This window comes from Talaromyces rugulosus, chromosome V (genome assembly GCF_013368755.1).
Source record: "Talaromyces rugulosus chromosome V, complete sequence".
Lineage (NCBI taxonomy): Eukaryota > Fungi > Ascomycota > Eurotiomycetes > Eurotiales > Trichocomaceae > Talaromyces > Talaromyces rugulosus.
In genome coordinates, this window is record NC_049565.1 from 263385 (window position 1) to 284737 (window position 21353).

The following is a 21353-nucleotide window of genomic DNA, read 5'->3' on the forward strand; positions in this document are numbered from 1 at the left end:
TGACTCGGTCGTGACTCGGCCAGAATCGGAGACGAGTGTTGGAAAGACAGTACGGCGATACCTTCACATGCATGCAGGCTCAAAAAAAAAAACAATGTAGCCGCACAGGGGGGAAATACAAAGTGAAAAAAAAAAAAAAAAAAAAAAAAAAAGGGTAGACAAATTAAGTAAAGAAAAGGAAACACAAAAGATCGACTCGACAACCAACTGGGCCTGTATTATATTATATGTTTACCTCTCCTTCTCGGTGCCATTTTCAGCCTGCTTCGTTTCTATTTGCCGTATGTACGTTGCCCGAACCACATCCCCTTCGTGACTGTTGGGCAGCCATTTCCCAATGCCATGCTCGGCCGTTGCTCGTCGAGTACCGCGTCCACCGCCTCCGATGATAAGGTTTCCAGGACGATAGGTTGGGTCGTACTTCAGGCGGCGGATGGCCGAAATGTGAATCTCCGCGCCTGTGGGAATGTCACGGACTTCTCCGCAAGGCAGTGGCCAGCGAATGGGCTTCCATGAGCCATCCGGCTGCAAATCCATACGCCGAAATGGGAGGTACTCCATGATGCGCCAGGACAACACCGATGACCACGGCAGTCCCTCGCCATACTGTAGGCAGTCATGCAGCTTGCCCTTGGTGCTGGAGTATTCCAGCGCGCTGCGGAACCGATGGACTGATTTGTTAGCTTTCCGGTCACCTTCGGTGTGATCTTCGGGCAACTTGATGGTGACTTCCTCGACGCCGTTCTGGCTTGGTTCATGACTTTCGTCCAAGCACCACTCCGGCTCTTCCTCAAGCTCGCGGATTGGAGAGTACTGCCCAACGTAATCCTCACTGCACTCGAACTGCTTCAGCTTTTTGGCGTCAAAGCTGAGCCCTGCTTTAATGGCCTCTTGCACCATCCAAACCAACGGAGCATGACTCAGGGGCCAATGCTCCTCTTTTTCGAGCTTCCACCCTCCTCCAATATCAGCGTGCCCACCAGGGAACCAGACCTCCCGAATATCTTGGTCTTCCTCGTCCTGTGGCCCCAAAAGCTCTAGATGAGGAACCTGCAGGGACGCTGTATCGCTGTGCACGGAGGAGACATCTTCAGCCGACGCATTGCGGTCCGGTACGATCAGATTCTGGCTGACATTTCGAGCGGGAGAGGGTGCTCGGTAGCGGTCGAGATTACGACTGCTACCGGCGCTGGAACCTCGAGGGGTTCGATAGACCGAATCACCATCTTCACGACCTCGTCGGTGCGTTGCCTTTTCGGGTTCTTCTTCCGCATTCCCAACTTTGACTCCCTCGGCATCGTTGTTAAGAGTGATCTTTGGGACCTCCTCGGGCTTCTCATGGTGCAAATGTATATGTCGTCTGAGGTAATGCTCACGATGTTTGCGTCTTTCGTGCCATGGCTTCCCCTCAGAAATCAGATCCTGTCGGAATTTGGCCCTTCGTTCGTCGATACCCACAGCATGTCGGATCACACGAGCCGAACTGCGCGCCGTGTATGGGAACTTGCTTCGCTGCATCCAGGCAGACTCAAATCGGGGAACGCTGTTAACCGTATCGAAGAGTCCCATGAACCGAATACGACTAATAGGGCGGCTGAAGGTCTCTCGGAAGGCTTTCATGTAATTGAAGAGTCTCTTCTTCTCTTCCTCATCATCCTCGGTGTGTCCTCGGCGCTGCTGCCATTTGGCAAACGTCTTCCATGCGAACCGAATCAGCTCTTCATTTCCTGCTTCCAAAAGACCAATGTAGTCGAGCATTTCGGCCAGAAAGCGCGCGATATACGAGCCACGGCTGAATCCAAAAAAGTAAATATCATCGCCAGGGACGTAATATCGCATCAGAAATTTATAGCCGCCCATTACATGCTGGTCAAACGAGGATCCGACAGCGGAGTCTTTGGCCTTCAAATATGCCGACCTGATCCGATGGACTATACCTGTACTGGAGAGTGATGTTGATGTTACATAGGTGCCAATTCCTGGTTGATAATAATGAAACTGAGTACCGCGACTGCGATCAAGCATCTAAAAGTGACCGAGCAGTGAGTCTCCAAGTTAGGGGAAAACTATACGATGGGGAAATAACACTTACGCGAAAGATTTTCAAAACATTGCTATCGGATTCATCACCCGAAAACTTATTGCCTGTGCCATCGAAACACAAGACGAACACCTTTGGTGGAGGCTGTGGTCCGATCAACGGCTCCATTCTGGGATTGCCACGCTTTCAAAGACTGTGTGCGATACCTATGATGAACGCGTGGGTAGGAAAACCAAACGGAGATAGGGTTGCTGCTGTACAACTTATAATATATAGTGATAGGTCTCGGAGAACAGGTCCATGCGACAAAGCAGGTTTTAGACAAGAAAGCCCGTGGTCAGCATGGAGGCTGGTAATTGATAAACACTGGGCAGTTTCGAAGTCATATGCCAATGATAAACGTTGGACATCGGCCTGTCAGAAGCCGAGCCTGGCGTGCGTGCGGCTATAGGGGAAAGTACTAGTATTTCTGGGAAGAGAAATTCACGCGCTACAGTTTATGACGACAAAAATGGCCCGATAGAAAGCTCCTTTCCTGGCCTTTGGAAGTAGGTAACGTGCAGATCATGCTGCAGTGGGACCTTGTTTTGGCTGGCTGGCTGGCTGCGTCTGGCTCGGTATGGGCTAAAAGGCGAAAGTCTTGAGTAGCATTTGTAACTCGTCAGTAATAATTGACTGCCATGAGCTTTTGTCATTGGCCGCTCTTGTTGTTTGTCTCAGCTATGATACGGCAGACCCCAGTTCGCCTGTTTTTATCCAAGTTAATCCTGCAGCTTGGGATCAAAGTATTAGTCACCTTCAATAGTACAAATTACACAGTCAGTTCTTCATTAGTATGTGTGGGACCATGTCACCAGGGCGACCATCCAAGCCCCGGCTACACCATAGGAAGAAAAGAAAATTTCTCCCTTGTCAGGGAGCGCATGTGTCAAGCAGTCAAGTTTGAATGGCGCTGCCCAGGGGAGGCCATGATTGGCTTTGAATGAAGGTTCGGGAGGAGGACCCACGGGATTAGCGGGCCGTGACAGTGGTGGAGCCCCAAAAGCTTCCTGAATTTTGGCATTCTTGACCTGTCCGTGCGAAGACCTTGCTACAAGTGGAGCATTTCAGAGCAGACGGCGCAAAGCCTAACACTAGCCCCGTCAGAGGAGCTTGCTGAAGAACGAACACCTGCTCTTACTGCCTCTCTGAACTGAGTACGGAGCTCGGGAGTAGTGCTCGGGTAGATGTTGGCACTAATAGAAGGGGGAAAATCATCGTCCATGACTCGTGAGTCGGGGACTGTGGTAGGCTGGCAGCACTGCGTAGTGTACTTCGTCGGGAACCCCATAGTTTAATCTCCTTGGCGTAGTAATAGCAGTCCGCTAAGGTTCATTCACCCGGATTCCAAGGCCCCACCGCATGTGGCCTTGAGTTTTGACTCTCAAAAGCCGATGCCAGGTTTCTTGTTTGATGTCCCAAGAGCATCTGACTGCACGTCTTGCGCGTACTCCGTACTCTGGGTGATTGATCAAGTTTGGTAGAAAGAGGGTTTACTCCATGACTGGCATGACAAGAGCATCGTTCGTGACAGCCCCGTCGAATACTAATCCGGAAATGGGCTTTACTCGAGGATAGGGCGAATTGACATGGTACTAGTGTATGAGTGCATTGGCCCTTGGGCCATCGGCTCATGCAGACTATTTCCGCAAGGAGGAAGTGACGGCAGACAAGGTGGATGGCTGGACCATGGTGGTTTGATGATGGTAGCACGGCACGAGGTCCACTTGGAGCGTGGTGCCGAGAGGGTGGAGAGGCGTAACTTGGTTGTTGTATGAAGATCGTGTAATAATATGTATTATTGATTGATGGTACGAAACCATTTCCAGGCGAGCGTCAAGCCATCACGAAACGGAATCACTCGCTGACCGCAAGAAGAAATCGTGGGAGAGAGATCGTGTTGGCGCGCGAAGGAGCACCAGAGCAGGAGCCCCCGATCGCCCGGGCACGCCCGTGACGACCTGTGCTCCTTCCTTCCCCTTGCGGCTGGCGGCCCGCTGTGCCTTCCCCGGACAACTTCTCTTTGGCTTCATTTTCCACGCTGTTGATATCAATTGCTTCATCCTCTTTGTTGTCGATGCTCTCATGCACTGATCATGGCCTGTCGAACTCTGCCTCGCTCACCACCACAACTACCACCAGCCGGGGAGGAGGAGCACTGTTTCCCTCCCGCCGGGTTCGTCGCGAACCATGCGCTGATCAGATCTCGACGGGCCCTAGACGAAAACCAACAGGCCGGCTCGTAGGGCCTCGTAGGCTCGTTTACTGCTTACTGCCGAGTGAAGCTTGGAGCACTTTCGACTTTCTCCACCGCCTACCGATCCTTGCCGCTTGAAACTACTATTATCGGCTTGATGCTGATAGATTAGTTAGCCATAACTATCAACTATATGGAGTAAAGCGTAGTCTCCACCATGTTCGTGGCGGGCTGAACAAGCCCTCGGAATTCTAAACAAGTGCGGTACAACTTACAACCTACCCCACCCACATACACGCAGTCGAAACTAAAGTATGGAGTGTCCGTACAGAGTACCTGTCTGCAGAACGGATACAGATCGCTTCGTCACGCGGCATGGAACTTTCCGTGCACTTTGTTCAGCTCGGATGGCGCTCGCAACTCATAATAATTGCTCCGAGCTCGGTTGATTGGCAACTGGTTTTGATGTACAATGAATGAATGGTCTAATACGTACTGCTATTCGACGGCCTCGCATAGGATACGGAAAATCGGAACAAGGCAAAAATAGTCGAATGAAGCAAGCTCATGCGGCCACTGATTGGTCGTGCTCTGCAGCAGAGTCTGACAAGTGGTTTGTACAACGCAACCACTGTTCCAACTTCCGAGTACGCTGTCGCACAAGGTCTTCCTGGCCGAATTGTGATTCGCAAGCCTCAAGCCAGCATCGCATGATGATTAGAATTACTCCAACTATTATTATCTCCTGCGCAACAACGAATACGGAGCATGTACGGAATACCTCGTTACAGGTTACAGGCATTACCCGACTGAGACGGCAGGCCACACTTTAGTTTTTAGGCTCCGTGGCAAGCTGGGTCCTCCTAGCCTTTTCGAGGAAGACAACTCGATCCCTCACTTTTGGATGCGTCAGTCTCCTCGGTGGCATTATTAATATTAATGTCTGGCTGCGTTAGGGAAGCGGCCCGCTCCACTGGAAGCTACTACATTTGACTGATCAATCCGAGCTGGAACGAGGTGCTAGGCGGGAGAGCAACGCAACTCTGTCGGCGACATGCAGCACCCTTGTCCTCTTTCTGGCCCTTGCTGATCGAGTCAGACCCACTTCCTAGACATCGATCGACACACTCGCTTGTACTATTTCGAACTGGCGTCCAATCTATTGGCTTTTATGCATCCCAAGATAGACCGATCGATGGGCCAATCCCATGTCAATTATTACCCATTTTCGAAGCTCCGAGCAGATTAAGTCCCCAAACAAGCGATCTGCCTCGAGTCAGAAGCAGCGACTGGAGGTGACATCATGGCACTTGCCGTGTAAACTGGAAATGAGTGGGAAAGGGAAAGCTTCCGCAGCGGTAACGTGGATTACAAGCTCCTCGTTCGTTCATGGAGCTATGATACCCTGGTAAGCCTGGCTGGAGCTCTTGGGGCTCCCTCAGTCGTAGGGTTTCCCCTAGTGGATCTTTGTTTACTACGGAGTACGGAGTAGCCTTTTTTCTTTTAAATGCAGTTTTTCCGCCACAATTGCGGGCTTGGTCTTGCATATCCCTTTTGACTTGTGATACCCTTGGTCTTTTCAACCTCTTGTTTTTTTTATTTTTTTTGTTTCTTCTTAGTCCAATTGTCGTCGTCATGATGCGCCGGCTTTCTACTGCCTTCAAGAAGAAGGATGAATCTAAGCCAAAGGAAAATGGCGTTTCTAATGGAAAGGCAAATGGCAAGAGACAATCCAAGGTATTCGCAAAATCGGCCACTGCCGAAGTCGAGGAGGACCACAGTGCCGCCCGCGATGATGTGCTTCATATCTTTGAGAGACACGCCCAGGTGATCCACGCCTCGCGCCGCCCATTGCCAACTCAAAGCGGCGATGGCACGTACTTGGAACATGGCCACGATCATACCAGCAGCCTTTTCCAGGATTTGCGAACTCTGGGCTTCAAGGACTACAGTACCTTGGTCGATGTCATGAAGAACAAGGCATCCGGTGAGCTGGTGGACGACAAGACCTACCTGATGGAACGTATTATCCAGCTCGTTAGCGGTCTTCCGTCGAACTCCAAGCACCGCACCGAGTTAACCAACGCTTTCCTGGATGAACTCTGGGAAAATCTCCCCCACCCCCCTCTCTCGTAAGGAATATCATCATGATTTCACTGTGGCTTTTCCTAATATGCGAGCAGATATGTTGGACCAAAATACGAGTACAGATCGGCAGACGGATCCTACAACAACCCGACTCTGCCTTGGTTGGGTGCTGCCAACACTGAATACGCTCGTTCCATTGCGCCATTGACTATCCAACCCGGTGGTCTTCCTGACGCGGGTCTCGTCTTTGACAGTGTCATGGCTCGCCAAAAGTTTACTCCCCACCCTAACAAGGTGTCCTCGGTCTTCTTTGCGTGGGCCTCTTTGATCATCCACGGTATGTTCTTTTCGGCATATTTGATGATTGCGTCTCATTTAGTGCAGATCTCTTCCAGACCGATCACCGAAACCCTCACCTTTCTCAGACCTCTTCATACTTGGATCTTTCGATTCTGTACGGTGACAACCAGGAGGACCAAAATATGATCCGTACCTTCAAGGAAGGAAAGCTCAAGCCAGACAGCTTTTCCGAGCCCCGTCTGCAGGCATTCCCCGCTATGTGCTGTGTACTTTTGGTTATGTTGAACAGGTACTTGATTTGCAATTACTGGGACATGGATTTGTGAAGCTGATAACGCCAATGCAGATTTCACAACCACGTTGTCGAACAGCTTGCTCTCATTAACGAGAACGGCCGCTTCACCAAGCCTCGTGCCGACCTGCCCGCTGAGCAGGCAGAGAAGGCCTGGAAGAAGTACGACGAAGACTTGTTCCAGACTGGACGATTGTAAGTTGGCGTGTTTAAATTTGTGACTACCACATTTCTGATAGCTGGCAGGGTCACTTGTGGCTTGTATATCAACATCACCCTTTACGATTACCTCCGCACTATCGTCAATCTGAACAGTACTAGCAGCACATGGTGTTTGGTAAGTTCTACGAGACATGTTTTTAAGACATGTTTTTAACATGCATTACTAGGACCCTCGTGCCAGAATGAGCAGCGCTCACACTACCCCATCCGGTCTTGGTAACCAGTGCTCGGTAGAATTCAACCTTGCCTACCGCTGGCACTCTGCTACAAGCGCCAACGATGAACTCTGGACCGAGAATGTATACAAAGAGCTTTTCGGAAAGCCAGCCGACGAAGTTACGATGCCCGAATTGCTCATGGGACTCCACAAGTATGAGCAGGCTCTTAACCCAGATCCTTTCCAGCGCACTTTCGGGCACTTGGAACGTCAGGAGGATGGAACCTTCAAGGATGATGACCTCGTTAATATCTTGACCTCGGCTGTCGATGATGTTGCTGGTATTTTCACCAATTCACATAAATTGCTTTTTATTATCCGACTCACATCTGTATAGGCTCCTTCGGTGCACGTAACGTCCCCAAGGCTATGCGATCTATCGAAATTCTCGGTATTGAGCAGGCTCGCAAGTGGAACTGTGGTTCTTTGAACGAGTTCCGTAAGTTCTTCGGTCTCAAGGCATACGAGACTTTTGAAGATATCAACTCGGACCCATCCGTCGCGGATTCGCTGCGTCACTTGTACGAGCACCCCGACTACGTCGAGCTGTATCCCGGTATCGTTGCCGAAGAAGCCAAGGAACCCATGGTCCCAGGTGTTGGAATTGCTCCCACGTACACAATTTCTCGTGCCGTGCTGTCTGATGCTGTCGCTCTTGTCCGTGGTGATCGCTTCTACACGGTATGATCCCTGATAAACGCGGATGACAATAGAGATACTAATAGTACCATAGACCGACCAGAACCCCAAGAACCTCACCAATTGGGGTTGGCAAGAAAGCAACCATGACCTAAACATTAACCAAGGCTGTGTCTTCTACAAGCTTGCTTTCCGTGCTTTCCCCAACCACTTCAAGGCAGACTCCATCTACGCTCACTACCCAATGACCATTCCAGAAAAGAACAAGGAAATTATGAAGAACCTCGGCCGTGAGGCCGACTACAGCTGGGACAAGCCTTCGTACACCCGCCCTCGTGTCGAGCTTACCTCCCACGAGGCAGCCAAGCGTGTCCTTGAGGACCCAAGAAACTTCCGTGTTACCTGGGGTGACGCAACTGCCTCGGTGTTTGGCGAGAAGACCGGCACCGACCACATGCTGTCTGGTGACACTCCTTTCCACAGCCAGCAGCGTGAACTGTTGGAGAAGGCGCTGTACAGTCCAGGATGGGAAAAGCAACTGAAGGAGTTCTATGAAGAAATGACCCTTCAGCTGCTCCACGAAAAGTCTTGCACAATTGCCGGCAAGAAACAGGTCGATATTACTCGAGAGTACGTCTTCCTTTTCATCTTTTCGTAATGCTTTCCTCTGGCTAACATATTTACAGTGTTGGAAACCTTGCTCCCGTCCACTTTGCCGCTCATGTCTTCGGCCTGCCTCTGAAAACTAAGGGCAACCCGAGAGGCCTCTTTACCGAGCATGAGTTGTACATGAGCATGTCTGTTATATTCCAGGCTATCTTCTTCGACTACGATCTCATGCGCTCGTACCCCCTTCGCCAGGCCGCTAAAGCCGTCGCTGCCAAGGTTGGTGATGTTGTCGAGGCCAACGTGAAGTCCATTGGCTCCACTGGTATTATTTCGCACTTTATTGATGGTCTCCGGAAGCACGACAACCCTCTTTCGGGGTATGGTGTGGAGTTGATCAAGAAGCTTCTCGATGGTGGCCTAAATGCCCACGAGGCTACCTGGACTCAGATTCTGCCAACTGTCGTTTCCATGGTCCCCAAGTTGGGCCAGGTGGTAAGTTTCCAATTTTCATTTCCTTGTGAAAGGGCGAACTATGTGACTAACCGTGCTTTTAGTTCACCCAAATCATCGACTTCTACCTGTCGGAGGAGGGTAAAGCACACCTGCCAGAGATCAACCGTCTCGCAAAGCAAGACACCCCCGAGTCCGATGATGTCCTGGCTCACTATGCCCTGGAAGGTATTCGTCTGAATGGTACCTATGGCGCATACCGTGAAGCCCAGCGCGACGTCACCATCAACGACTGGGGCAAGGAAGTCAACATCACCAAAGGCGAAAAGGTTTTCGTCAGCTTTGTTGGAGCTGCCCGTGACCCGAATGTCTTCCCCGAACCCGAGAAGGTCCGTCTCGACCGCCCTCTGGAATCGTATATCCACTACGGCGAGGGCCCGCACACCTGCCTCGGTCGTGATGCCAGCCGCATTGCCCTGACTGCCATGCTCCGTGTCGTCGGCCGTCTGGACAATTTGCGCCGTGTTTCTGGCCAGCAGGGTGTCTTGAAGAAGATTCCTCGCGCAGGTGGTTTCTACGTTTACTTGAGAGAAGACGCTGGCAGCTATTCCATCTTCCCAACGAGTGAGTCTCATCCCCTTAGAACCGACTAAAGATCTTCGTACTAACTATACTCTTCCTCCAGCCTTCAAAGTCCACTACGACAGCGAGCTACCCGAGTTGAAACGCCGTGGCACGTGGTAAAAATAATTTTTGGAGGATGATGAACCCATCCATGCTCTGGAGGTAGCCGTAGCTGTATGTGTCAATTTGTTTGCTGTTCAATGATACCTGGCAAGAAAAATGAGTATTGTGTCTATTTGTCTGGCTTTGTCACTTTGCTGTTATCGCGGAAGGTTTTAAGAGTCTACCTAATTATGTATTTGATTTATGTTTGAACTATGTAACAGAAAAATAATTGAACATTGAAATTTATACCCTATGGAAACTGGCCATTGCCTTCAAATCTTAATTAATCAATTTTGAAACGGTTACTTGTCCAAAGTTGCAGCAGCTCTAGATTGACACAATTGATTGGAACGTAATTGATACTACATGTACCTGACTAGTCGAATGTTACACATTATTTTCACAAATTCAATGCAAATTCAATGCCACCATTTGATGTTCATTATGTATTCAACCTTGAAATGATTATCCTGCTAATTTCATCAATAGTAAATACATCAATTCAATGTCTATCTCGTTATATATCTTCTATTATTACAGATGTCGCCTCACCTATCAATTGATGGCTCCATGTTTTCTCTCCTAAAATTTTTCCTCAGCAGATTCCCCGCTAGAATGCCGTAGTGTCCCCCGATACATTCGTTGCATCGTGTTTATGAATTATTTTCGTTGCTTGTGTTTGTCGAAGACGTTTCCCGTGACTCTGCTAGAATCGTCGGGGGCAAAGGAGATATGGAAGGGTTTCGCGAGGTGGTTTCACTTGTATCTGGCAAGCCTTGCTTACCAGATAGATTGGAGTTGGAGTTTTGTCTGCATGTTTCAATAATGTAAATTATTAGCGCCGAGTTCTTTTCATCGTCTGGGCAACATTCAGCAAGAAACGGGAACACAAACTGCTCTTTTATCCTTCGGTCATAATCTAGATCACGTAAAGCTGGTTGAAAAGTGTAGTATCCTGGTACAAGGCATTAGCTAGCGATGCTAGATGGTGTCACTGGTCATCGATGGCGATGTTGCGTGCCTGTGAAAATACCGACTCCAATGGCCAGTGCCGCTGGGATAATTCCTCGCGGCCCACCACTCATTGTCACTTGATTGATGATGAGTAAGTGCGCTATGTATTATTTCGTCGGGTTAGCAGCAAGCGCAAGACTGCAGGGTGTTTATGAACTTGAATAATGTGCTGTGTTTGCCATCGTGCGGTTATCCAGGTGAGGTCACAGTTCAATTAACGCCAGTCCGCCGGGCTCTTTCCCGACCGGCGCGTCTCGTTCCTTCCCCACAAAACGCGTCGAACCTTATCACTTTGTTTCTGCCAAACAAGTATTGTCTGCTTTTGATTTCTTTAGCCATTACGATTACAATCTGAAAAAAAGACGTCAAGTTCAAACACTGAATGACCGAAAATTTATCTCTGACCATTTTTTTGAGAGATGGACGCGTGAAAAAGACATGGGTTACGATCGTTACGAACGCAAATGGAAACATGGCGGGACAGGGGATTTGTCCCAGACTCAGATGAGGAAGAAGAATACGATAGCCAGGACTATGCGAAGGTCGCGCCTCTGCAAGACGAAGACAAGGCTCTCGAGACAGCCGGTTTACCAGTAACACAGGAAGACAGTAAAGCTCCGGCTGAAGCTAGGGTCCCGGACGATCGAGAAGAGGCGCATTGGCATGAACGCTCTCAGCAATCAGTCGAGCTTGTCTCGGATGATGAGCTCCATCAAACGAGTCTGAGCCAGAAGGCTCAATATACGCGGCGAACTTTCCGACGAAATTCCCCTTTCATCGACCCGAAACCCTTCGCACAAAACGACCACAGCTTGGACAACGATAGCCCAAGTTCCTCGGAGGACGAACTTCAAGTTGTCGACGTACCACGTCGAAAACCAGCCTTCAATGCAGCGCCGAAAACTCCAGCAACGCCAGCTCAGCAGCTTGATTTGATTCTACAAGATGACGAAAGCCTATCATCTCTGTCCCCCCCGCCTTCGACAATTGTCTCACCGCAGCAATCGCAAAGGGAATCGCAAGGAAATGTTGTACTTCCCCCGATCCCACAGCCTCCCTCCGAGCATTCCGTTATGGGGGATACAAATAATGCTCGTCGAGAGTTGACGTTGAACGAACTTAAGGATATCTTTCCATCGCTCGACATTCCTGCCGACATCTTGCAGGAATTATCTCAACCTATGCAAAGATCGTTGCGACAGCGAAACCCCATACAATTGCATCCCTATCTACTAGAGGATGCAAAATATCGTGGTCTTCTCAAAGGAACCGGGTTACGGCCAATACGCGTGCCACTGGCGAATCCTGACGCTCCTCGCCCGCAGAACCAGGATGAGAGCCAGGGGAGTGATCTAGGACCAGCTGCACCCCCATCGAGTAGCCCTTCAGCAGATTTCGTGCCGCCTCCTTCATCACCTCCAGATCCATACAGCCCCCTTCGACCAAGGGAACAACATAGGACACCCATCTCACTACCGCGAAATTTGCCTTCGGACTCTCATGCCACAAAGAGAAGAAAGCTGTTTCATAATGGCGGGGAAAAGAATGACAGGTCTAAGCAGCTTTCGATGCAAATTGTCATAGATAACACGGATCTCTCGCTGGATAATGAAACGCTTACCGTGGATGCCCTTCTTTCTCCGCCTCACTCGGGAAGTTTGTCATCGGCTGGCACTGTACGTCCTGATGGATTTCGCTTTCCTCGAGGGTTCATACCTCCAAAGACAGCCCCTACCACAACAATAGATTTGACACCAAGCGGAGCCGATGACATGGCCGAACTTGATGAGATGGAAATTGACGAGCCAGTTGAAGATGTAGAGGACGCTCCTGCTCCAGGAGACGATGACACATATGAAGAAATGACACAGCTAGCGAAGGACCGAGAGGTGAAAAAACTGCAGCGCAGGATTAAAGGAGTTCTTCCGGCTTCGTGGCTACGGTTAGACTTGAAACAGAAGGCTACCCAGGCAGCGCACGAAAAACGACAGCGAGACCTTCAAACTACTCAAGCCGAACCAGCAAGAGGTGTTGCGAGAAAAATTGCGAAAGCGAAAAGGACGGATGTTGACCCTTCTGAACGGAGACGCCCCCTTGAACTCTCCGTTGAGACTTCTAGTTCTGAAGATGAGCCCGCGCCACTGGCTCAGTCACTTGATGCTCTTGCCGACTTCGCGGGCTTTGATGACCCCTTCCAAGAGTTCGGTAGGAATGAGGATAACGGTGATATCCCTGAAGACAATCGCATCGACGACACGTTCCCATCTATACCGAGATCGTCTTATGGTCCAAGGAAGCCACGTTCAAACAAGCCCAAGACACATGGTCCGAAGGAGACAGGCCAATTAAACCCAGCGACAACACGAAGGCATATACCGCGACAGCGACAGACACGCCTTGATGATAACATACACCGTCCACGATCCCACCCAAAGCCAAGGCCCCGTGCACCCAGATTGAGTATTCTCGATGCTCCTGATGTCGCTACGCGGTCCAAGACCGAACAGCCTCAATTTCTACGAATTGCGGCACGACAAGCGCGTTCAAGACGAGACCAGGGCAGATCAAGTCCCAGCCGAAAAGTGTTTAAGATGGTTGACCGAAATGACACAGAGGATACGAACAAAATATTGCGAGAATGGAAGAGCGGAGCTATGAAGCAAACGGCCCTACTAGCTCCTAGGATTCAAAAAAAAGTACGAGAATCTTCAAAGGGTGTCTTGAAAATTAATAGAAAAAGCTCCAAAGAACATCCGGCCTCCGTTGCTCGAACTCCACAGCAACAAGTGACCAAGAAGGCGCGGACAAGGGTCCTGGAAAGTCTAAGCTCAGAATCAGAAAATGAAATGCGAGCTCATCATGCCGCTTCTCTTGCTGCAAAAAGAGCCGAACACACAGATAAACGAAAGCCAACACGACTTGGGGACAAATGGGTAGTTCCTCGCGCATTCGGAATTTCGTCACTGAAGAGAAACGCTCCGCGTACCGCAGAATTTGAGGTCGGCTTGGAAAACAATCGGCCTTCAGATGCTTCTTTTAAAACTTCCTTGGATGCACTGAATAGGACATATGGCCGTGATTATGGAAGGAGGGAATTCGGACAATCTATCACCTTGGATCGCTTTCTTGCGCAAGCCAGCCCCTTATCTCAGCGAAACCTTAACAAAAAGACTGCACAAAAACTGCCCTTGCCCCAAACAGTACCTTTTGAAAGCCGAGACCAAGGAAAGAAGAGGCCTGCCAAGAAACGTCCTCCCACCCGTCTTGCGATGGATGATGATGTTGATGATGCACTCCAGATTCCTTCTTTCTTTGAATCGAATGGTACTTCTGTCAACACAGCAGATGGGTTTCAACAACCCAAGGCCCTATACCACTTGAAGAATTCCGCCACATTGTCTGTTGATTTCAAAATGATGCCCCTCCGGGTAGGGACCTTTTTCCACGACTCTACATTTATTGGACGAACAGAGTTTTCCCGCTCGTTAGACCTGAAGAGCCGTGATTTAGACCAAAGCGCCGGGTTTTCTGTGATTCGCATTGGGGATCAAATGTTTCGTTGGGGGGCATGGAATGACGCAGTATCTTCTGAATTCGGCAGTGTGGTTGAGCTGATTATGAAAGACACCAATACACATGACCCTCAAACAGAAGCCACACCGACGCAACACGACAATTTGCAGGCTTTTGTGTCCCTGATTCGATACGTGACAGAAAAATTACACTTCATGGACTCTGTTGATCGAAAAGCCTTCGTGGGTCGTGCAATACACATCTCAGCCCAGTTGAGAGATTATGTGACGTTAACGGCCCCGCTTGGAGACGGCAAATGGAAACAGTGTATAAGATTAGCAAGCCTCAATCTAGTGTTTGCTAACCAAGCACGACAAATTGCTGATCACAGCTTGGTGGATCCGTCAAAACTAGACAACGCCGTCAGGGTAGTTAAAGATCTTTGCCGTCAAGTTCTTTCCCTTGTCTTCAACAAACTTGGCCTTGCAGAAGTACGTCGATTTTACGAGGATAACAAGATTGCAGACCGCCGTGAAGCAGGAATCCACGACAATTTCCCTTCGGTTGAAGCTTATGTTGTGGTCTTCCAGCTTCTGCAGTCATCTGATATTTTCCAAAAGTGGTTTCAAGACATAACCCTGTCTCTTGCAAACGACGCCTCCGCTTTCGCCGATGTGCAGCCCCTGGAAGATACGTGGAAAGCTATATTTACTACAATTCCACTGAATGAAGTCGATAAATTTGGGATTGCTCGGCCTGGCTTACGATTCCAATGCAAACATGACAATTGGCCTGTGGTTCAAAGGCTGATAAATACGGTTCTGGATGCGTATGATCCTGAATCGAAGTCCCAGTTGTCCTATATTAATTATTGCCGCGTTCTCTTTCACAGATGCTTTGTCCTGATGGCGTCCTGGGGCTGGCGTGACTGCAAGCCTATATTGGATACATTATTTGATTTCTTTGCAAAGCATACCTTGTACAACCTCAAGAACGAACAGAGCTTCGGTTCTCCTTCTTTCCTCGATTACCTTGACAAAAACCCTTCATTAGAAGTTCAGCCAGGTGATTCCTGCTTTCACATATTTCTCAAGATTGTCGGCAGCGGTCTTCGCTATCTTTCTGGGATTTACGGCAAAAAGAAGATTATGAATTTTGCCTGGCGGCTCTTGCCCAATCATGGCCGTGTATATCCCAAGGAGAAAATGCTTCATCATGAAGATTTGGACTCCCTACGAAACCATCATGATCTTCTTTGCACGCTGTACTGGGCTGTTCCGGATGGCTGCCGGCCCCGGGTCGAAACTATCCGAGATCTCGTCGATCCAGCAACGTCTCATTTCGAAACGTGCAACTTGAGTATTCGTTCCTGGCGACGGCTCTCGCAGTTTAAGCTTTCCACCGATGAAGATGTTTCTGGGTTGAAACCATTTGCTGACTGGTATGAGTATTTCGTGTCCGAATTGGTGCGGCAACATACCCTCGCACGAACAGAGGTTGAAGCGCAGGCAAATAGTGGGGGTTCCTTTTCGAAGCAATTGATAGAATCGACAATTGCACAGAATCAACGCCAAATAGAGTCATTGATTTCTTCCACTCTAGGGGGGATGAAATCATCGATTGATACGGCACGATCCATGGACCAAGCGTACCACATCATGACTGGGGTGCCCTTTGGGAAGTTGTTAGGTCTTTTCAATCCCACACAGGCTAGGGTCAACGGCGTGATCAAGGAGACTCTCCAAGTGATTATCGGTTTCATTGAGAAAGAAGACACTGCTTCAATTTCTAAGCCGGCCGCGCCTATTGCGAATGACGATAGTCAAGAGTACGGTGATTGGTCAGCAATCGAAGAGATATATGATGCGGGGCGCGATGTTCCTGAGTCCAGCGAGACAATTTTGTATCTCAAAAATAAGGTTCAACCAGATGTTTCGCAACTTGTGTCGAATTGCTTTGGTGAAGACAGATCCCCAGAGGACTCGCTCCTTCTGAAAACAACGGAATGCTGGGCCTGTCTGGCGCAAGTGCTTGTCAAGCATGGTTTGCACTCCTGGGACAGCTACATCAATCCATATGGCAGGCTCTCGTGGACGGCTTTGAGAACGACCTCGCAAACAAAAAAGTTCACCCCTCAGTTCCTGGCAAGCTGCATCGCTAAGAACAATAGCCTTATTACGGAGTGCCGAACGCAGGTCCTAGCAATGTGGATGACATGCCTCGTGGAACGAATGTCAATGCTAAAATTCCAGCACCGCCTTACCGAAGCAGTGATGAACGAGGATAGGGAATCGCCTTTACTCCAAAATCTTCCGTTTCACCTGGATAGAAAGGACAATCTCTATCATATCACGCTTTCTGAATTGACTGAACGCCGTATATCATTGATTTCCTGCCTTTTGTCTAATATGCGCGAACACTTGCAGAATCTAGAAGACTCGGCTGCTCAAGGTTTAACGACTAAACGTGAGGAGTATAAGGAACTCATTATGACATTGATGTCATCAATGAAGGCAAATTACCAGGAACTTGGTCAGCAAGGAAACACAGTCCAAGGGAAATATGTCGAATTTGTCCAGCGGATTGTTGGTTTCTTGCAGCAACACAGCCAAACGATCTGTCCTATCGACAAGTTCTTCACGGATCCAACATCGTTTCCTCTACCAGCAGATGACCCAACCTATATTGTCGCTCGGTTAAAGAGCTACGGAGTGAGGCTTTCTAGTACCAAGATTGCTAAACAGCTGGTCATGTTTCTTCAAAGTGTAGCGGAGCGAACAGCAGTTGATGGCCAACAAGGTTATCTCATTGAACAACTCTGCACGTGTACGAGTGAGACTTACGAAACGGGTGACTCTAACAAACCGACATTGCGCTCATTCCTTCTTCAATGCGTCTTTCCGGCCTACATCGAGTGCTCTTTTAACAAAGCCGGTGCCTGGATCTTCGTGTGGCCAATTCTGCAAGCTACCTCGCGGATATTGAGCGAGATGATTTATGATATCGATATAAATGACACGAGTTGCATGTCATCTGTCGCTAGCATGATCGAGGCTGTTTTCTATTCCATCCGTTATGCAATTCGTCTTACCGTTGATCACCCAGGGCTTCTTGAAGAATCGCCCGTGTTGGTTACTATGCAAGCATTCGTCGGTATTATGACATCATCTCTTCAGATTCTAGATTACATGAAACGGGCGGCTGTCATTAGCGACGTCATTGTTTCTCTATTTGACCTGCTCCGGAAGAATATACTTTTTGCAGCCACCATGCTCTTGGATCCTTCTATGGCAGTGAACCCCGAGCTTGGTGATTCGTTGCTAGAAACCACTGGGCAATTGTCTCCCGCACTTCATTCTGAATCCCGCACTTTTGCCACAAACCAGCTACAGACGTGGCTTCGCACGAGCTGGTCTGTCCATGATGGGAAATATTTCCTCCGCCGAGGACAGCAGACGATAGAAATCGACTGCGGTGTCGTCAAAATAAAAGAAGTCCAGACTTTGGAGAACGCCAAGGCAGGATTTCTCAACGCGACAGAAGTATTTCTCACTCGCGTAAATATCTTGGATTTACTTGATGAGAGAGCCCTAGAACCAACTAAAAGGGTGAACAAAACAACAAAAATGCATGATTATGACGACCTGACGGATGAAATGGATGCCTTATTACTTTAGTATTTATACGTGCAAACATGTACGTTGTATATAATGCATACTGGCGTTTTGGTAGCATTTAGGTGAAAAATATATTACATGGGAATTGATTTACGATATGATAGGTGCTGATCCTTGTTCAAGGTCGAATAGAACGCTTCTCGATCAATGATTTAGTTTAAGTTGAGTAAACATGCTTAACCTGAAGTAAATCCACGACTAATCCGCAGGGTTTTCTTGGGTAATTGTATAAGTAGCTTCAGCAAGTATTAGTTTTTGAAACCAGACGATCCAATTCAATGTTGATACTCGAAGAGCCGAACTGTACTTACCATACAACGGGTGATCAGTCGGCGTATACGGGTCAATCTTTACTCCAATAAGCTCCGGCATCGAGTTACTAAACTTGACAAAATTGGCCTCTTCGTTGACACATTTAAATTCGAACGCGAGTCTCTCGTCGCGTTTCTTGTCATGGTTGTATGTCTTGCACAGGATGGCGCCGCTCGATCCGGCGAATGAGCTGGGTGCGCGAACACAGACTGATTGTTCTGTGCCTGCTCTGATGAAGTCGGGTAGGACGCCGGATATGGAGCCAGTCTGGATTTTGGGGTCAAAGTCGTAGAGGTCGGTGTCGAGTTGGTTGTTTATGGTGATGATGGTGCGGTATGGGAGAGGCATTTTCTGCTTTTCACCGTAGGCTGACCTATGTAGATATGGAGCAGTATAAAAAGACTGAATGTTATGTGCAATTGAGGATTATGAAAGAAACCGAACTTTTTATCCAGTGGTGACAGTGGCGTGTACTAAGGTATGACATAGCTGTTGTGATCAAGTGGCAATTGCCATTGCCATTAACATCTTGAAGAGTCATATTTTATCAAGACATAATTTGCTTACTGGTTCCTAAACGTAGACTACGTAGCATGGTTTGTAGAATGAAATCTATATTTTAAATTCATCCATACTAGTCTTTCCACCCGAAACAGATATATCAATCGCTATAATCGAATCCTCTCGGCTTTACAGCATCCTCTACAAAACCTGGTTTGGATATAGTATAGGATGCTATAGATATTTCGTTAGTGAAACAAACGTATAGCCAGATTGGTTTTCAGTTTTTGCTTAGAACTCACCATGCAACGGGCGGTCATTCGGCGCAAATGGATCTATCCTGACATTAAAATAATCGTCCTTTTTACAATCCATTTCCACACGGTTGTCTTCGCTATTGTTGCATTTGAAGTTAAAAGCAATGCGCTCATCAGCGTCGCCGGCTTGAGCGAGATAACTTAGGGTTCCTTCTGAGCCATGGATTTCTGTTCAATATGTTTCAAAAATGCTGTATTAGTATAACCTTTATAAAAGAAAATCGAATTAATACAAATCACGTACCATTTTCTATATCAGTTCCCTCTACGACGATTTCCCGTGTATTTCCACCGGCAATTAGCGTTGGGATATTTTGAGATGTTGAGCCCTTCGAAATGGCGAGTCGGCCGTCACGAAGGTCGGTCTTGAGGTTATTGGTGACTGATATAACAGTGTTGTAAGATGTAGGCATTTTGACTCGAACAACTGACGAATTTTCTGAAACCAAACGTTTGTCTATCAATGTCGATAGGTAATGAGTGAAAGAAAGATCTATGTTACTTCAATGAGCATTTAACTTTGGACCAGTGGCATTTGGCCACCATGAACGTGGCGTAGGCTGAATTAAATTTGGAATTTGATTATCAAAAATGCTTTCAATGACATTTTACTCATGTCGCCGAGTGATGTATATGTTGTATCATTCCTAGGAAGTTGGGCCCGGACTAGGGTTTAGGGTTCACCCTCAAGTGCTATCTAGCCCTTAGTATCCTCTAGCCATCGATTGATACATGGAAGATATTTCTGCATTGATTTTATAACTACGATGTTATTGGTTTTATAATAACCTAATAATCCCTCCATAGTCTAGGCCTCTGCATCCTTATAATCTCCAACCTTGAACAACTTCCTCGCGTTATCCTTTCCGATCTTCCTGTAGTCAATTTCGTTCAACTCCAGATTTTTATCAAACCACACACACCCATCTGCAAAGTTTTCAAAAGGATAATCAATCGAAAACAGGATCCGATCAGCGCCGACTTCGTTGATACAAAATTGCAAGGTTGGGGTGGAGAAATGGCCACTGGTGGTAATCCAGATATTCTGCGCGAAATACTCGCGGATGGTCTTTTCACACGTTTCCTTGAGACCAAGAGGCTTCTTGACGTCTTCAAACCAGTGGTTGATTCGCCAGAGGTCAAAAGGGAGGTGCTCGCCGAGATGGCCGATGACAATCTGTAGCTTCGGGTGGCGATCAAAGACGCCGTTTGTGACCATGCCTAGCAGGTGGAGACTGACTCCCTGAGCAAAGCTCAATGGCGGGCCAATCAGCCATTTTCGTTTCGCCCATAGCTTGTCATGGATTGTGCCTGTGGGGTTTCGAGGATGCAGGTAAAAGGGCACGTCTAGCTCGGTCACAGTCGACCAGAACACATCCCACTCGGGTCCGTCGTAGAATATCATGTCGTCTCCGTCTGGCCCAGCGCGCTGAGTATCATTCACTAGGGCCCCTTTGAAGCCATGCTGCGTGACGGTGCGTCGTAGCTCATCGGCGGCTTGCTGCGGGTCGTGCATTGAAAGCGTGCTGTTGCGTATTTGCAGTCAGTTCTGTTGTAAAATGACACTGTGATAGGAATGACAGAGGTGGGATCTCACGCAAAAGCCCCAAACCGGTCTGGATGCTGCTTGACTATTGGAGCAATGTAATCGTTAATCTCCGTGGCCAGTGCGTGTGCTTCTGCCGGGTCCCAGATATCCTGCACACCGGGTGCAGTATATGATAGAATTGTGTATCCGACACCATGCTCATCCATGTACTTGATGCGTTGGGTGGTGATGTCGGTGATTTCTAAGGCATGTTTTTCGGGGTCGACGGCGAAGAGAGAAGCCCACCATCTTGTTCGCTCGTGGAAACGAGGAAGGGCAAAGGCCTCTTCTAGTGCAATTTTCCCCAACATTTTCTTTAAAGATTTTCAATGTTAACTAAGTGATGATTGTGAAAATGGGTTTGCAGAAGTCAATTGGAAACCGGAGCGAACGACTCCATATTATATACTGCATACCCCGGTACGAGGCCCAGGGGAGCCAACAACATTTGAACTTTATTAGTCCCACCAGCCGTGGAGCAATAATATCGAGACGGGTCAGCAATAATACAATGCGATCAGTTGATGTCAAGACACGAATTAGGGCATCTCCAGGAACCGGGCCGGGACGCGGCTAAGGCACCCAAGTTGATAAGGCGATGCGGGGGG

At 48.4% G+C, this 21353-nt stretch overlaps 6 protein-coding genes across 6 annotated transcripts; 2 read left to right on the forward strand and 4 right to left on the reverse strand.

Annotated features, from left to right (window-relative positions):
• Window positions 1-231: 231 nt before the first annotated feature.
• On the reverse strand, window positions 232-2209 carry TRUGW13939_08647 (uncharacterized protein; the record flags this gene model as incomplete). The annotated part of the gene is made up of 2 exons (XM_035491777.1): window positions 232-2025; window positions 2093-2209. The coding sequence occupies 2 exons, from the start codon at window positions 2207-2209 to the stop codon at window positions 232-234; spliced, it is 1911 nt and encodes a 636-aa protein (XP_035347670.1).
• Window positions 2210-5912: 3703 nt separating this feature from the next.
• On the forward strand, window positions 5913-9838 carry TRUGW13939_08648 (uncharacterized protein; the record flags this gene model as incomplete). Its single annotated transcript, XM_035491778.1, has 11 exons — window positions 5913-6409; window positions 6461-6702; window positions 6750-6954; window positions 7012-7152; window positions 7204-7294; window positions 7347-7677; window positions 7734-8077; window positions 8130-8665; window positions 8722-9136; window positions 9199-9718; window positions 9780-9838. The coding sequence occupies 11 exons, from the start codon at window positions 5913-5915 to the stop codon at window positions 9836-9838; spliced, it is 3381 nt and encodes a 1126-aa protein (XP_035347671.1).
• Window positions 9839-11301: 1463 nt separating this feature from the next.
• TRUGW13939_08649 (uncharacterized protein) lies at window positions 11302-18027 on the forward strand (the record flags this gene model as incomplete). The annotated part of the gene is made up of 1 exon (XM_035491779.1): window positions 11302-18027. One exon carries the CDS (start codon window positions 11302-11304, stop codon window positions 18025-18027), a length of 6726 nt encoding a protein of 2241 aa, XP_035347672.1.
• A 198-nt stretch (window positions 18028-18225) lies between these two features.
• Window positions 18226-18687, reverse strand: TRUGW13939_08650 (uncharacterized protein; the record flags this gene model as incomplete). The annotated part of the gene is made up of 2 exons (XM_035491780.1): window positions 18226-18263; window positions 18339-18687. The coding sequence occupies 2 exons, from the start codon at window positions 18685-18687 to the stop codon at window positions 18226-18228; spliced, it is 387 nt and encodes a 128-aa protein (XP_035347673.1).
• A 313-nt stretch (window positions 18688-19000) lies between these two features.
• Window positions 19001-19570, reverse strand: TRUGW13939_08651 (uncharacterized protein; the record flags this gene model as incomplete). Its single annotated transcript, XM_035491781.1, has 3 exons — window positions 19001-19074; window positions 19143-19325; window positions 19402-19570. 3 exons carry the CDS (start codon window positions 19568-19570, stop codon window positions 19001-19003), a joined length of 426 nt encoding a protein of 141 aa, XP_035347674.1.
• A 395-nt stretch (window positions 19571-19965) lies between these two features.
• On the reverse strand, window positions 19966-21056 carry TRUGW13939_08652 (uncharacterized protein; the record flags this gene model as incomplete). The annotated part of the gene is made up of 2 exons (XM_035491782.1): window positions 19966-20683; window positions 20755-21056. 2 exons carry the CDS (start codon window positions 21054-21056, stop codon window positions 19966-19968), a joined length of 1020 nt encoding a protein of 339 aa, XP_035347675.1.
• Window positions 21057-21353: the final 297 nt, after the last annotated feature.